We start from the raw sequence: 17,295 nt of genomic DNA, 5'->3' as shown, positions 1-17,295 counted from the left end.
AGGTGTCTTCCTCAGCACACACACACAAGCAGCCCCTCTGACCTGCATCTCCTCCATCCAGTCGATCATGTAGACCATCTCCTGGAAGTTGTTCTGCAGGGCGAGGTTCCTTTCCAGGCGAGCCCGGCGCCCGGTCACCAGCTCCTTCAGCAAACTCCACTGCCCCAGGATGCTGTCCTTCTGAGCAGCGATGCGCCGGACGTCATGGTAGCTCTCGGACTCCATCTCTGCCGACAGCTCCACGACCACGGCGATGCGCTCCTCGTACGACAAGACGTCCGCCTCGATCGCTTCGTGCTTCTTCATCGCCGCCTCCACTGCCGGCAGGTCGGAACCGAAGTTCTCCTGGATTTTAAAAAAGACATTGGATTGCCAGTTTGAAGGAAGCACATTTTTTAGCAATGCAATGTTGTGTTTTTTGAGGATGGTTCAACTATGTTGAAAACCTGTGTTTCTTAACAGTCACACATAATGGCATGTTACATAATGGAATGGAAAGGCTCAGTTTTTTACGATTAATGGGTAAACCCCAATTAAAAAAAATTTTGGGCAAACTGAACCACTAAAAGACCATTTAAAAAGTTTTGACAGCTTCATATTCTAGTTAATAGGAACTACAAGTTAAACGACACATGTTAGATAGTCCTTGTACCTGTGAGACGAGTCCCTGGTTCTCATTCAGCCATGCCTCCCTCATGGTGGCTTTGTGATCGAAGCGCTGAGCCAGGAGTTCCAGCTTCTCCTGGCGAATCAGCTCTGTCCTCAGAGCCACGCCCCTCTCATGCTCCGCCTTCTCCAGGCGTTCCCAAGCCTGGGCAAGATGAGGTTAAACACAGAGCCCTTACACAATCGCACACACAGACACACACACAAAGGCAAATCCTCACACACAACACCCGCTTCGGATATCCAGCATGAGATGTATTGAGTAGAATAACATGCTTACTGGGACTAGCTTTGAATGTTTCTTTGCTTTCATTCCAATCCAGTGGTGTAATGCTGAAATTCATACTGAATGTTTGTGGTATACCATAGAAGGCAAATAAAAAGCATGCATGCATATACACACACACACACACACACACACACACACACACACACACACACACACACACACACACACACACACACACACACACACACACACACACACACACACACACACACACACACACACACACACACACACACACACACACACACACACACACACACACACACACACACACCACGAATGATCGTTAGGTATTCTCTATAGACAAATTGGGAAACTGTTATAACTTTTAATTGTATTATTATGAAGCAAGAAGGCATTAGATTCACTAATTAGAGGATTGTGTTCTGCCATCCAGCTGTTACAGCTTTGGCAAAAAAGTTTTTCATCACCCTATAGAATGAACAAATTTCGCTTCATAAAGTCGAATGAAACCAGCTGAATAATGTTTACATGTTGAATTACATACGGCTTTGTAGTTTTCCACATAACGAAAAAATGACAAATATTAAAAAACGTGACATTGCGAAATCTAACATGAAATACTAATCATGGCTTTCGTTAGACTTCTGCGATATCACTTTGCAGTTTCTTTGATTAAGTGATGTTAAGTAAAAGATCTAAATTATGTTCATATAGTTTTTTTTAAGTTTTTAATTTTTTTATTTTGTCTCAATCCTAAAATTCGAGGCCAGAGCTGTGCAGTAAGAGTGCATTTCACAATCCAGCCACACACCTTGCTGATCTCAGAGATGAGCTTCCTCTCGTGAGGCACGTACAGTTTCTGGTTGTTCGCTCTCAGTTTGCTTTGTATGGTGAACAGGAGGACCTCCAGGTTTCCCTTCTCCTGAAATCTGAAGCCACAAAAACACAGAAGGGATGCTTAGCAAAGAGGAGGTGCCTCTAGAAATACTACGAGGAACTTCAATTCAAGGACAAATGTCCTTTCAGTATTTCTAAATTCAGCATTGTTGAGTTTTCAATGGTTAGGGCTGGGATGTGCATCAAGCCGACAACACAACCGTTTGGTCTATCACCAGATCAAAGCAGTGTGTGTAACGCGAAAGAGATGGCGCGATTGCGACAGGAACTCCAGTAGCTGTTTCTTCAGAGAGTTTTGTGACACCCATAGTTTCTGGCAGACAGGAAATCAGAAATCAAGTGTCAGGTTATAAAAAATGGCTCATCACTTCAAACATCAGTCAAGCATAGCACATCGCATTAAATTCCAGGAAAGGTTTACATGCAATCTCTTTTAGATATCTACGAATGGCATATACCCTTCGCATTACATTAAAAATGGCTCGTCTCTGTGCACTTTGAATACGCAGGGAATAATGATTCTGACTGTTCGTGAGAAGCTCTCTTCACCCTGCAGCTTTTTGAGGCCAAACCCAGATGTTTCACATTTCATCTCTATCAGCGAGCAGATGCTTGTCTTTCTTAAAGAGAGAGACAGAGCTGAAAACACGAAGGATTGCTTTTAGGGCATCGTGGCAGCTTAGCAAAAGCAAAGGCTTAAGAGCTGGAAAAGGACAAGGCCGTTCAAGTTGACGGACATAAATAATACTTGTAGTTTTTGCTACTTTGTCTCCAATTTGTATAGTAAGCGCCATCTTTAACCACCTTCAGTATATTGTTGATCATTAAAAAAGTCCATCAGCATGTTTAAATTAAAATACGCTTTTGAAACCTAAACAAATTCTACAATCTTTCTCTTAAACAAACCAATATTGCATCACAATTTAATAATGTCTGTTTAATAATAAACATGAATGGCGGATAATAGGAGACAAATACATGTGAACTGAGCTTTCAATCGAGCAAGTCTAAATGAAACAGCGGATTGATTTTAAGTTTGATTCACAATTGATGCAGTGACTTCCACAGAGGATTGGCTGACGATACTGAATCATTTTCTAAATGTGGATTAGAATTTTCATTTAGAAGGTTTGACATGAGTGTGTCCCATTACTTCTCCCCTTTAATGTGATGCAGCCCATCTCCTCGAGAGGACTGCTTTTCATGTTCACCATGGCAGCTCTTACTTGATGGGCTTCTCAGTTGTACAGTAGGTGGTGAAAGCCTGCAGTTGCTGCTGTACCCCGACCAGGGAGTTGGCGAATTTCTGGTTGCTGATAATGCCAATGGTCTTCTCGATCCACTCCAGCAGCTCGGAGGCCAGGACTTCATACCGCTCGATAATCTTCTCCATCTCCAGTGCCTTATCCAGGACCTGTGCAGGTGGGATGGGGGCATCATTGAGCAAATTCACTGAAACATCAAAGCCCATCAGGGTACCAAAACCAGTGGCTTGTAGTCAAAAGTAAACATGTGTATATGTAGTTTTCTCAAAAAAGGAATAAGGACTTGACTCACTCCTGCTCCTGTGATCAGTAAGTCCTGGCTTCATCATGGGTTAAAGCCAAGGCACATTCCAATTTATTATACAAAGTGACTCATTTAGTGAGGTAGAATCTTCCAATTCATCTTTAACCCAAAATTCTGCATGTCCACCTCAGCTGACATGGGAGTAATTAGCATATGCTATAAAACACCAAGAAAGGTTAGATTACCCACTTCACTAGCACTACATACTCTAAGCCTGTTAACCAATCAGTGGGAACTTAGACATGACGTTTCCTGGATCCAATTTCGTTTGCCCACTTAGCTCGCGTTTAGATTATATTTGAGGGGAGGATTTTGTTAGCTCTGTGTTCTTTGATAAGAAATCGATTGCTCCTTAAAGGTGAAGATTCAGTAGCTCTTACCTTTCCGACCCGCTTCCCCTCCACGGCCAGAGCTTTCTTTTTGGAGAAGTAATGGTAAAAGGACACGGCGTAGGTGAGGATTGACTTTTCATCCGGATTCTCCGTGTTGACGTCTGCAGGGAGTAGAGCGGCAGGGAAGGGTTACATAGAATGGAAGTCATTGGCAAGGGTTGAGCACTCATAAAAAGACTAGGATCAGGATTGTTATAAAGCCCACCTTCTGGGTCAAGAAGTCTGGTCAGCCCAAGGTGCTTCTCTGCAATGCTGAAGGCCTCCTGGAGATTGTGGGTGGCGTTAGATTTGGTCAGTTTGCTGAATTCAATCAGATCTGGCCTAAAAATGGGAAAAAAACAGAAATCACATGCATGAATTTCCATGGTTGTGCTTGGTTCAACAGAAGCTGTCTGAGATCTCGATTGGTTGCAGCACAAGTTCTCCAATTAACCCTGCCCCCACGATAAGGCAGGATCATGGCGGGATGTATAATCATTTGATGACTGAAGCATTTGCTAGACTTTTTGATGCTTTTATTCTGTATTACTGTTTTTTATGATTTCTTTTAACTGTCTGCATCCTGTTTGAATGACTTGTCTCTTTTTGCCTTTGGTTTTATAATGTTAGTTCCTGCTGCCTTCTCTTGCTTTTACCTTTATATATATATAATATTATATATTATATATTATAGATATTATATATATATATATATATATATATATATATATATCCCAAGGGTTCTATCCTGGTTAAATAAATCAAATTGAATTTGATTGTATATAAGGGTATGTATAAGGGGAAGAGAAAGTCATAACTAGAATCAAAAGACGTTAAAAATGTATCTGAAAAGGATATTCAGAAGCTTTGAACCTTTCAAAAGGTCTTCAGATCTAACCACTAACTGCTTTAGACCTTACAGTTCATTTACTGTCCATAACATTGGCTCCTGATGCCACAGTTCCTGATAATACCCTTTAGCAACTGAATAGGTCATCCAACTTTCAGCCAGGTGGACGGCCAGGTAAATGGTTTGATGGGATTACCTGTGTTTATGGATCAGAGCATTGAAGGCAAGCCCGTCTCGCCAGCTGCTTGTGAAGTTTTGAATGCTCACTTCGGGGTAGCTGGATTCAAAGAGACACACTGTCGGTCAACGCTTCAATAAATGAGCTTTCACTTCCCAATACAGCACTCGATGGAAGCACAGACTAAAAACTTGCAAATCCACCATGCAAAACTTCTTGAAGAAAACCATTTCAACGCCGTGTTTTATGCCAATGTATTTGTTCGGGCTGAAGAGCTATTGTAAACGACGTCACCCACCTACTGGTTGCATTTACAGCGGAGAATGGTGCTATAAATATGCAGTTGTGCTGATGTTTGCAATAGTAAGAATATGGAGATGATAAAGCTCACCCAGCAGTCTTCATCTGACACCAGAGAAGCAGCGCGTCCTTGGCCGAACGCGTCTCCCGATTGTCTCCAGTCTTGATCTTAATCACTTGGATCTGAAATGAGACTCTCAGAAGTGTGTCCTTTGCATGACTGCTGCATATGTGGCCCTTACATTAGCTCTGGCTTCTCTGCTGTAACTCAATCTCTCAGTCATCATTGTGATGCAGTTACAGCCTTCCTGTGTACAATGGTGTGTATATTATTATTTTGATAACACCTTATAATAACGGCCTGCACGTTCCTAATGAAGTCTGACTGAATTCCACAGGAATAGCACCTGAACATCCGATGCACTTCCTCGGATTCGGAAGCAATTCATTTGGAATTCAGCCCCTGTTAATTCATGTGGATCATTCCATCCATTTTTTTTGTAGCAAATGATGTTGATCAAATGTTTCTCCGTCACACCTTGTCTGGAATAGTTTGTTTTTAAAATGAGATAAAAGTCACATTTCATGTACAAATGTTAAGAACTTATTGAAATGTAAAAACTGTACTTACAAATCTGTAATTTTGTAACGGGGTTCCAGTGAAACTATAAACCCGTAAGCGTGATTTATAGCTGTATTGTGTACATTTGGGTGTACAGCTATGGCTAAAAGTTTTGCATCACCCCCTTTAGAACAAACTCATTTTGCTTCAAAAAGCCGAACGAAATCTGCTGAATAATGTTACGCTAGCATATTGAATTACACACTGCTGTGCGGGCTTCCGGTAGACTTTTGCAGTAGCATTTTGTAGTTTCTTTGATTACATGATGTTAAATACAAGATCTAAATTATGTTCATGTCATTTTTCTTTCTGGTTTTGTTTTATTCCAGGTGATGCAAAAGTTTTGGCTGAACAGCTGTAATAACCATAGCTATGATTATTGCCAAATACCTACTACATGCTTTGCTGTACCAATTTACCACTGTGGCTCATTAACCTGTTATTAAAAATATACAAAACGACACTCTTGCACCACAAGAAACATTGTCAGCTGTGCATATAAAGTTACAATACGTCACACCGTATTATAGCAGCTTTTTAATTTGAGTTTGCGTGACGGGGAGTGTGAGCGACAGCAGTACCTGAAAGCGGAGGATGATGGTCCAGATCAGACCCAGCGAGAGGCGATGGTTGCCGTCCACGATGTCGTGGGATCCCACGTTCTCCAGGTGGACGCGCTGCTCCTTGAGGAACGTCAGAGCCTTGTCCACGTTCTCCAGGCAGTGGATCCTCATACGACCCTGTGTGGGCTTGGGCTTAAACAGGTGCGGGGAGAGGTGAGAAAACTGGGAGGGAAGGAGAGGGAGGCAGGAAGGGAGGGAGGAATGTAGCGAGGAAAGGTGGGGAGGCAAAGAGGGATAGAGGTTAGGGAGGCAAGGATGGAGGAAAAGGAGTGACGGTCATAGAAAGGACAGGATGAAGGCAGGGAGGGAGGCAGGAATGGAGCAAGGGGAAGGGAGGGGAGCTAGAGAGGCAGGACTCACCAGCTGTTCCCCAGAGAGCACCTCCAGCAGCCTGGTCAGCATGTATCCATCCCGGAGGTCGTTGTAGAGGTCAGCGATTCGACAGGAGACTCGTGCCAAGTGAGAGTTCATCCACTTGGTGAAGGTCTTCTTCTGAACAGCGTCGCGCTCGTCTGAGACGAGAAGACACAGGAAGACACCATACAAATACATGGTTAGACTTACATGCAAAGAAAGATTACTTTGTTACAAAAAAATAAGGGGGTACAAATATTCGAAACGGGGAACCAATACTCCAGAATATTGGTTCCTGGGGGGTGGGGGGCAAATATTGTGTGACAGTAGGTTGAGTATTTGAGCAGATACGAGAATCTGCCTAACCTGCCAGTGCTCTGATCCGGGAGCACTCAAAGAGCCTGGCTGTCGTGCTCTCCATGTCCCAGGGCTGTTCCGGGGTGCTGGCGGGATGGTTATTGTTGTTGAATTGCTGCTGCGCCTCCACATTGTCCAAGTCTGCATTCGCCATGGCTCTCCCCCTGCAGCATCCGACACACAAAGTACAGCTCAGCGAACACGAGGGAGGACGTAATGTTTAATTGTCATTTCAAATTTGATGGTCATCAATCACCGTTTAAATGATATCTCCATCTTAAAATTCTAGGTGATGCATTCTAGGTGTATATAAGGGAGACATATCTTACTGCACTATACTGTAAATACCAGAGATTGAGGGCCGGTTTGTGCATTTTTCAAAACGCCAGAACAAATAAACAGTTTGAACCAAACGCCAGAAATAGAAACTCTTAACAATAAACAAAACAAACACACCAAAGCTTCCTCTATCACAGCGTGTTGTTTTTTAATCTTTGACAGTCTCCTTTTCTGCTCAACACCCTCCTTCACAACACACCCTGAACATCCCGACATCCTTTTTAGAGGGTGTGGCCAGTAGTTTTGATTTGTTGTGCATATAAAATCAACCCACCGGAACTGAAAATGTAGGAAAATTGTCGAAATAAGCAAATTCGCGACTGTCTAATTGAATTGATGACTTTAAAAGGCCACACATGCAATTCATTTAAAATAGTAAGAGAAAAGGAACACAGAGCCACAAACGCTAAAATGCAGGAGATGTTTTAGAAATTGTTTAAAATGGCTATGTTTTTCTACATCACTAATTACTGACTGGAAACGGACACTCCCACACCTAGAGGTTTTCCTGCAGGTGGGAAAGGATAGACAAATCTAGAAGTGAGCTAATAAACATGCACACTGCAGTATATCACTATACATGAATATCAGAAGAGTTTCAGTGAATGCCCAGGGAGGAGAAGGCCTCTGCCAGATTAACTGTGACACTGTCACCCATAGCACAAGACTGCCTTTGCTAACCTAAACACTGCACACACTTACAACACAGCTATAGCCACAGTTGAGCTGTGGAAGGTGATGTCGGATAACACAAGGCAGGGATTATATCGTAGAGTAAGTGTAGGCTGCGACTGTCTATTTATTAATGCTCTTTCTGTGGTATAAACTAACACACACTACTGGTAATTCGTTGTAGTTTTAATTTATTTATCTGTATCTGCTGTTTTTTTGCAGGGAATTCTTTCCCAGTGACTGAACTGCATGTCGCCGCTCAGCTTCAGTCTGTGTAGGCTTGCTGCTTAGTCGTTAGGACAGACCGCTCCCTCTCCCGTCTTTAGCTAGCGCACACAGACACAGTTGCGTGTTCATGGCCTATTACACAGATTTAATGATGTGTCATCCACAAACCTACATGCTCCGCTCGGCTATTGAAGCCTACTGTATGACAGGCAACTGTGAGGACAGTACTGTGTCTGAGTTGAGAGTCTGTGTTATCTTGCGGAAGATGGAAGGAGGGGAGGTGCTTAGAGCCGTAGAAAATTATATTTACATTAATGGCATTTATTGTAAAGCCAGTTTTATATAATACCATATATAACCTCCAGCGTCTCTTTGATTGGGCAGCTGTGGGTTTCCAAAGAGGTCCTGTGAGAATGCCGACCGTACCCGGTCCTTCCTAACCCAAATACACCCAGGTTTGCTCTACCCTGGAGCCTGGAGCAGGAGAATGGCAAGATGCCAGCCTCACGTACATCATCTGCCAAGTGTTGCTTTTATAATCTCTGCGGTTTGTTTATTTTCACTGCTAAATTATTTAAAACAAGAAAGCATTACTGCTCCCCAGTTCTCTGGGTTCAAGGAGCGCGATAGGGAAGAGGACGGAACATTTAATACTGAGATTAAATCTTTTATTTAATTTCATTCCACCCCCTCCCCCAGCTCCATTCCCTTTGATTCAATTCCAATTGGTAAGAAACATATCACGATACGACATGCATCACGATATAATGTCCTGACAAATGTAATTGAGATAAGGAGAGTATGTGCTCATGCCAACTACAAAATACACTTATTCGCTCAAGAACCATTTGTTGAACTACAACGAGCGATGTTGTAATTTTTGATGTATAACTCTGTTAGTACAAGCTATAGCAAAGAAAGACAGTATCAGGAATCATTAATCTGCAGTGAATCGCTACACTAAGTGATAATGTTGGTAAGAGATGTTTCAAAGTTACAGGGCTAAAGGATGTTATGATATGGGGCTTTGTGGCTGTTCTTACTTAATTCAGTACCCACTAGGGCACAATAAACACAACGTTGGCTTTGGGCTGTCAATGTGTTGTGATGTTTGCATTGAGGTGGAATTCGGATTTGGAGAGAAAGGGGCCAGCATGGCTTTATTATGAAGCTCTTTGCTTGAGTTCCGTTGTCAGCTCTGGGTTATTAAGTGCAGCCCTGTTGAATATGAGCAGCAGAATAACCTGAGGGAAGATGAATGCCGGGCTGCATTACTGCACATCTCCTCAGCTCAGAGACAGGAAAAACAGCCCGGGCGAGCTTTCATTTGCTCGTCTTTTAAGAAGCGCAGATGGTACCATCAGAACAGTTGAGATTTCTAAGGGGAGGGCCGAAGAATGTTACATGTTCTATTGCATTGTTTATGCAGCTGTTGCAAAACCTGAGTGTGCACAATATATACATAAATGCTTAAACATGCTGTGCCTTTAGCTTTTAAACTGTGTGCATTGATTGCAACAGTTGATATAGATGCATGCTTGGAATAAATGCATGCAAGACCCTATAATGACTAGTAATGCTCATCAATGTAGACTGTCCTGTGTGTGTGTGTGTGTGTGTGTATATATATATATATATTATATATATATTGCTGTATCCCATTGCGAGTTTTATATGTTGTGTTTAAAGCTAGAGGAAATTCTCTCAACTCACATGACACTGAATGCACTGCCCAATGTTGAAATGTGCAGATGCACAGCATACTTAAAATGCTGAACCCTGGAACCTTGAAAATCTACCACTTCAAAAACTTCACCTGCAGTGATCAGGGGAGGAGTGATAATCTCTGATGGTCAGGGCTTGGTCATTTTATGATTTAATTATTTTCCTGGAGAGTTTGTTTCCAAGGGAACCGGGTTCCATTAGTTTACAAGCTAACCATATGCGAAAAGGCCCTCGGTAGATACTAAATCTGATCCTTTACAGCATCCCCACGTTGCAAATCAAAACACACACTGAAGCATATAAATCACTGCAAAGCCCAGAAAGGCATGGTAAATTATATATATATATATATATATATATATATATATATATATATATATATATATATATATATATATAGATAGATAGATAGATAGATAGATAGATAGATGCAGATTTTTAACGATTGAAGAGGTTGAAGAGAGAGATTGAAGAGGAGACTATAATCTATTCAGGAAATGCCATGTGTTGTTTTCCATACTATATTATATATCTGTGCGCGTGTGTCATAACCAGAACTTAAATTACAAGACAGACGCAAAGTAGTAAAACTATCCAAAAGCGGACGAATTCAACGACATTTCAGAAGATGTAATGTCATTCCATGTAATGATGGTACATCATTGTGCGATGTCAGGTGCAGCAGCAGCCGGTAGAAAATAGTTACTTTGCAACCGCTGTGAAAGCGTGCGAGAGCTTCAACGATGAAGCAGCGAAGTAAACTGCCTGCAAACATTCAAACAACAAATCCGTCTCCCAAGACACAAACATAAACCTGTGGAGACATTCGCCTTCTGGGCATTGGGAGAGTTAAAACAAACAATAAAAAAAAAACCCTTCCTCCGATTAAATTCTCCAAAGCTTTACATGCAAATTGAACTACACCGCAGATTGTATTTGCTATGCCAACATCGATAAAGCTACAGCATGCACTGAGGATAGAGAAATAAGATGCAGGTGGAGAGAGCAACAGACCTCATGTCAGCACTAAAATGTGTATTTATTGACTTGCAGCGAAGCAAGAGCTGTAATGTTACGTGAAGCGTTTTTTTTTTAATTCTCTCTCAAGCGGAATAGTGAAGAACAGTATACTTACCGACCGTGCGCATTCGGAACATTAAAAAGACAATTATAACGCTTGACATTGTTAAAGCAAAATGCTATTTTATTTTAGGGATAGCGAGAGCCCAGGTTTGAAATTTCCGAGCCCCGATTTTTGAGAGAAAAATGCATGCAATCAACAGCACAATGAGGCGGTAGAAATGTAGTTACCCGATACTCCTGGAATTGACCTTCATCAATGCGTATTCAAAGCACCGTGGAAGCAACTATTAAACCGATAAAGCCAAATGTGCGCTGTATTCAGAATGACTGCAGTATAGCCGAGTCGCTTAAGCCAGTCCGGTTTTGGCATTGGGAATAGCGTTTAAATAATTTAAGTGACTGAGCTGTACAGATTTGATGAAATATTTATAATAAAAGTGCATGCTCTCACCTTTCGCCCCTTCCCGGTGCTCTGTCGGGTTTAGCTTACCCGCCGCCGGTTATAATATTCCTAAAGACGCCCAAGTAATTAATTTGATTTAATTCAGTGACTGGCGTTCTCGCTTCTGCATTCTCCCCGTAGCATTCAGTAGCTCGCCATTAAACTAGCATCACCAAAAAAAAATAAAATAAAGCAGAAATGATGAAAACAAGAATCAAAAATTTCCAAACTCGGTGTTTTAGTTGCAGGGGGGAATATGCGCCTGCCCTGGCTCTTAACGCTTGGTACAATCCACAGCCGGTGTCCTGTAGCACCAAACGCAGCAACCCTCCCTCTCCTTGCAACGATGCGACCGTGAGCAGAAACCGCAGAGCAACGCGGAGCATTCCTCTTCCGAGACCCAGACAACCCGTTTCTGTTTCAAAACCCTCCCGGCTCCCCTTGAGCTGCAGCTTGGGGGAAAAGGGGACTCCACACGCGTGCTTGCAGAGTGGCAGCGGGCATCGTCATGCGTTGGTGTTTATTATATTTGAATGTTTTCATTTATTCATTTAAATCACGTAACGTTTTGATCATAAATTTGCATACAAACTCCAGATTTAACTGACCATAAATATTGAGCTAAATGTCAAATCTTAAGAGATTTAAGAGTTAATTAGATAATTAGCTACATTATTAAATTAATATTTATTTAATATAATATTTATTTTCACAACATTTATAAATCTGGGGAAAAAATACAAGATGTAAGTTAAATCTGGAGAAATCTTTACACATGGCACCCCACCTGGAATGCCCTCCTGAGTTCAGTGGATTTATTATTCAGTGTCATAACAAAAGTCATGTAACACTACGGTAATAGTCATACTGGACAATACTTGCCCACAATTTTGATGCATTTTAAAAATGCTTTGTTTTTATGCAGATGTCCAGGTTGTTCTTATATTCCACGTGATTTAATTTTGGACTTTCAAAATAGACAAACCTTCTCAGGGCTTGGAAACTATTACACGATCCAGCAGTGTTGGAAAACTAGTCCGAAATTGTAAAGTAAAACGTAATTATAAATCCTGTACTGTAAATAAATAAATAAATAAATAAATAATCACAAGAACTTTTGAGTGTAATATATTTAAGAAGCAATTGAGTAACTTTTAAACTATACCTATAGGGAAGTTTGGTCAAGGTAATAAAGAAATATATTTATATAGCGTTATAATATGGCCAGAAGTCCCGCAAGCAAATAGTATGGGACTGTAAATCTTGCCTGTAAGCGAGGCCCCCTTGTGGCAATACCCTGCAATTACAGTACCATAGTTTCTGCTTCTCGTAGCTGCTATAGGACAGCTTAACCTGTTTCGCTGGGGTTGTAAATAACCATGCAGAAGTGCACCTCTCAATAGTTTTGAGCATTAAAAAAATAATTCAAAAGAGAGGTATTCATATACGTAAAGCCTATACCGCGATAAAGTATCTTGGTCTGTGCCGCAGGGAGGGGTTTGCTGCGGAAGTGAATGATAGTATTTTAAGGGGGCTGTACCGCGCACTAGCTGTGTGCTACCGCGCTACTTGTTGGAAGTTGTGCACGGCGCGTTTAAATATAGCTTCTTTATTTCAGTCCACTGTCTCGATCGGTTGCCATGGCTGGGAATGTAAAGAACGTCGTGATATTCGGAGCGACTGGAATGTCTGGGCTCGCGACACTGCCAAAAGCTGCAGAGGCAGGTGAGGGCAAGATATACATCATGCAATAAAAAAGGGGCATGCATTTGAAGAGGCAGTTTTGCTGTCGTGCGTGAACTATCGCTGCCCGATTTTCTTGTTGCTAGTTACACAGTTCGTGTATATTGCCCTGCTGTAAATCGTGCGTCTTTAAACAGTATATCACACATACTGACAGCAGTGGCACAGGTCTGTAGCACAGCTTTCTGTAAATGCAACATATCTGGTTAACAAAAAAAAAAAAAAAAAAAAAAAAAAAAGTGAATAGTTGTTATGACGTGAAATAATGTTATATTTACGCGAGTACAATCACACAAACTGTACTTTGTGATTGAAACTGATGGCATTAAGGAGATGCCCTTTTTTGTACAACAGAATCGGGCAATTGATTGGGCAGTCCAGTCCGCTACAGGCGTAAAAACCTTTAAAGCAGCCATATGGAGTCTAGCGGGGTGTTGCATTGTTTTGAGAAACGCATTTAATCTTTCGGTAAATGCGCTGAGTCATGGTCACTAGACCAGGCAGTTTGTGCCTCTCTCGGGAGTGATACGCCATTGCTGTGTGTCCTGTGATCACCTATGAACTTGTAAAGCAGCCTCAGGTGTTTTGTTTGTTTGTTGTTGGAGCCGCACCCATGGCAACAGTTCCATAACCCGATTCCACCGATTTCTATGCTGTAGAAATGCTCGCGATCTATACATTAGTGTATCAGACGCGCTAATGCTAGGAGTATGGTTTGGGTCAGTTTATTTGGCTTCACTATGCGCCTTAGTGAAACTAAGTGAAAGTTGACCTTTGTGTTTGGTAGCAGAACACACAGGAAGCATGTGACTGTGATTTTGATGAGCGCCTGTGTCACAGTACTGCAGCGCTAAAGAGAAGGTCTCTACCATTGTATTGTAGCATGTGATCTACCTTATTAGCAGTGTGTGTGTGTGTGTGTGTGTGTGTGTGTGTGTGTGTGTGTGTGTGTGTGTGTGTGTGTGTGTGTGTGTGAAATGCATGAATTGTTATTAGATGGGCCAAGACGTTATACTGGAAAACAGTTACAAAAGAATGATGTTACCACAGGCTGGCTATAAGAAGGCTTGCATAGAGTTTATTTGTCGGACCAGAGGAAGGAGGACTTGTGGTCATTTTGCAAAAGTGCTTTTTTTTTTTTTTTAATTGCATGCTGAAGTTTAATGAAGTATTAAACTGAGTAATTGTTGCAGTGAGCCAGTAGGTTAATAGACAAGGTAAGACTCGCCCCAGTGAGACAGTGACACAGGCGATTATACTTAGCACTGATTGAGTGATTCTCCTTTTCGCAGGGTACAATGTGACTGTGCTGGTACGGGACCCTGCTAGGCTCCCCTCGGGTCACGAGGCCTCCAGAGTGGTGACTGGGGACGTCCTGAATAAGGAGGACGTGAGGCGGGCCATGGAGGGGCAGGATGCTGTCATCATCATTTTGGGGACCAGGAATGACCTTGGTGAGTCTGACAGCTGAGCAATCACTGCAATGCAGAACGATCAGAGTGAAAGTGGAGGGAGCTGGTATGAATGGGAGTGTAACCTGAAACAAATCGCTCTGGTCAGGTTTGAGGTGCGCTGTCACTGTGCCACACTCTAGACAGTTTTATCGTGCATAGGAGGCTGTGCGGTCCAGCGGTTACAGAAACAGGCTTGTAACCAGGAGGCTCAAATCCCAGCTCAGCCACTGACTCGCTGTGTGTGACCCTGAGCGAGTCACTGAACCTCCTTGTGCTGCATCTTTCGGGTGATATGTTCTTATAAGTGACTCTGCAGCTGATGCACAGTTCACACACCCTAATTCTGTAGCTAAAAGGTGGAGACGCATTGTGAATTGTGATGTGTCTTATTCACCATAAGTTAAACTTGAAATAAAGTTGCAATGTAGATAAAGACTGCAGTTTCAATGTTGGCCACAAGAGGTTGCCAATTCCTAAAGAAATGAATGGTGTTACTGTACTGTTTCTGTATGCTTTGTGTTTTATTGTATTTGCTGTTTTTTTTGTTTTGTTTTGTTTTTTTTCTGCCCCTAGGTGCAACTACAATGATGTCCGAAGGCACTAGGAATATCTTGGATGCTATGAAAGAACGTGGGATTCGCAAAGTTATTGCTTGCATGTCAGGTAGAAGTTTTTCACAGTTTGTTTTTTTAAACTACAAAGCGATAAGTAATTTGAGATGTTAACGTAAAGTTATTCAGCAGGTTTCATTCGACTTTATGAAGAAGCGTTTTTTCATTCAGTAGGTTGAAATAGGGATTCCTAACAATATCAAATTCTGTGAGGTCATGAAGTCTTGAAGTGATCTCTCAAGAGATGTGTGTTCACTCATAAAATTAAGCCAGTGTGTGAATGAGACATTCGTGCTCTTTTTCCAGTTGTGTATCATAGCTTTATAGAGAGAGAGAAGCAGAAAGGTAGTTTGCTGGTGTGTCAGCACCAGAGAGATCCGGGGATACTGGGAGGTTATACCAATAATGGAAGATTGAGGATTCATAAATTCCTGTCTGTTTTTGCCGTTGTAGCTTTCCTCCTGTGGGATCGCTCCAAGGTGCCCCCTCGTATGTTGGCTGTCACTGAAGATCACGATCGCATGTACCAGGCGCTGAAGGACTCTGGTCTGGACTACGTGGCAGTCATGCCACCTCATATCGCAGGTGAGAACGGGCACAGCCCACTAGGGCTGGCATTGAGTTAACAAGCAAAGTGTGGAAAGGAACGCACGTAGTCTTGTACATATAATCAGGAGGGTGGCTCTGACTTTAATGTTGGAAAGGATGAGTGACTTGCTTCCCATGTCGCTCTTGAAGCTGTGGCACTGCTAACGTGGCAGCAACACTGGTTCAATGTTAGGGCATTGCCAGTAGTAACATTCGTACTACTTTTGTTTTCACAACTTGAACACAGATTCTTACTGTTTCAACTCAAAAGTTACTCGTAATAAATTCCTCTTTTGCTCTGCTTCGCAGGTTTTTCTTTTGACCAAAACGTCCTTTTTAAAAACAATATCTTTTCTTCCCCTGTTTTCCTGTAGATAACCACCCCTTAACAGAGAAATACACTGTCACTGAAAATATGCTGAAAGGAAGAGTCATCTCCAAACACGACCTGGGCCATTTTTTTGTCAAGTGTCTGTCTACAACTGAATGGGACAGGAAGACTGTTGGGCTTGCAGGGGAATACAGTTAATCGAGGCTGCATCGCCAACAGGGGGACTAGTGTAGTCTGCATTAGCCGTTTTCACTGCTCCCCTCACCATCGCCCTGCTCTGGGCAGGGATGGAAATAAGACTCTGATTGCATAGCAGTCTCATTCATTCCAGGTATTAATACCATCAGCCACACTGTGTAGCAATCAAGCTCTGGTGTGTGGTATTGAACTCCTAGTAAAACCAGGCACTGCTCAAACTGCTATGCAGTGGGAGTCTTGTTTCCGTCCAATTTGAAAAGCATCTGAAGGTGTGACGCTAAAGAGTTTTCCCCTCTTCTGTCTGGACCTGTCAGAGGGGTGCATGCATATAGACTTATATGCAAAGAAAGGTTATTTTGTTACAAAAAAATAAGTGGGTACAAATGTTCGGAAGGGGAACTGATATTCCCACATAGTCGTTCCTAAGGGGAGAAATATTCACAGCGAACGAAGGGGGCAGTGATAATGGTACTGCTAAATACTAGTAAAACACTTGGAAACACAACGAAAACAAGATGTCAAGGGCTAGGACACTTTTGTAACTTTCAGAGTTGTTACTGGATAATAAAATCTTACCAGGCGTACTGTGTTTTGTGTAATTATTTCTGCAAATTATTTTTAATAGAGTTCTAACGGCTAAAGGCATTCCAAGTGATGTTTAACTAACGAAATTTACTAAGTCAAACCCAAGCATTAGCACAACGCCCTGGACAAACGCACTCCCGTCAACGTTTCGCTTTCCAGTGACAACTGGGAACCACAGCTACAGAAACAAAACCATAGATTGCATTGTGCTGTCGTTTGATTGTTTTATCCTTTGGGTTCTGACGAGATGAAAGCT

General features: G+C 42.1%; 1 protein-coding gene across 1 annotated transcript; it reads left to right on the top strand.

The window, feature by feature from the left end:
* Nucleotides 1-12,900: 12,900 nt before the first annotated feature.
* Nucleotides 12,901-17,035, top strand: LOC121303818 (flavin reductase (NADPH)-like). The gene is made up of 5 exons (XM_041234618.1): nucleotides 12,901-13,254; nucleotides 14,565-14,726; nucleotides 15,300-15,389; nucleotides 15,791-15,922; nucleotides 16,300-17,035. Exons 1-5 carry the CDS (start codon nucleotides 13,170-13,172, stop codon nucleotides 16,452-16,454), a joined length of 624 nt encoding a protein of 207 aa, XP_041090552.1. The 5' UTR covers nucleotides 12,901-13,169; the 3' UTR covers nucleotides 16,455-17,035.
* Nucleotides 17,036-17,295: the final 260 nt, after the last annotated feature.

Source organism: Polyodon spathula, chromosome 35 (genome assembly GCF_017654505.1).
Source record: "Polyodon spathula isolate WHYD16114869_AA chromosome 35, ASM1765450v1, whole genome shotgun sequence".
Classification (NCBI taxonomy): Eukaryota; Metazoa; Chordata; class Actinopteri; order Acipenseriformes; family Polyodontidae; genus Polyodon; species Polyodon spathula.
Note: the sequence above shows the minus strand (reverse complement) of the source record. Positions and strands in the feature narration are given on the sequence as shown.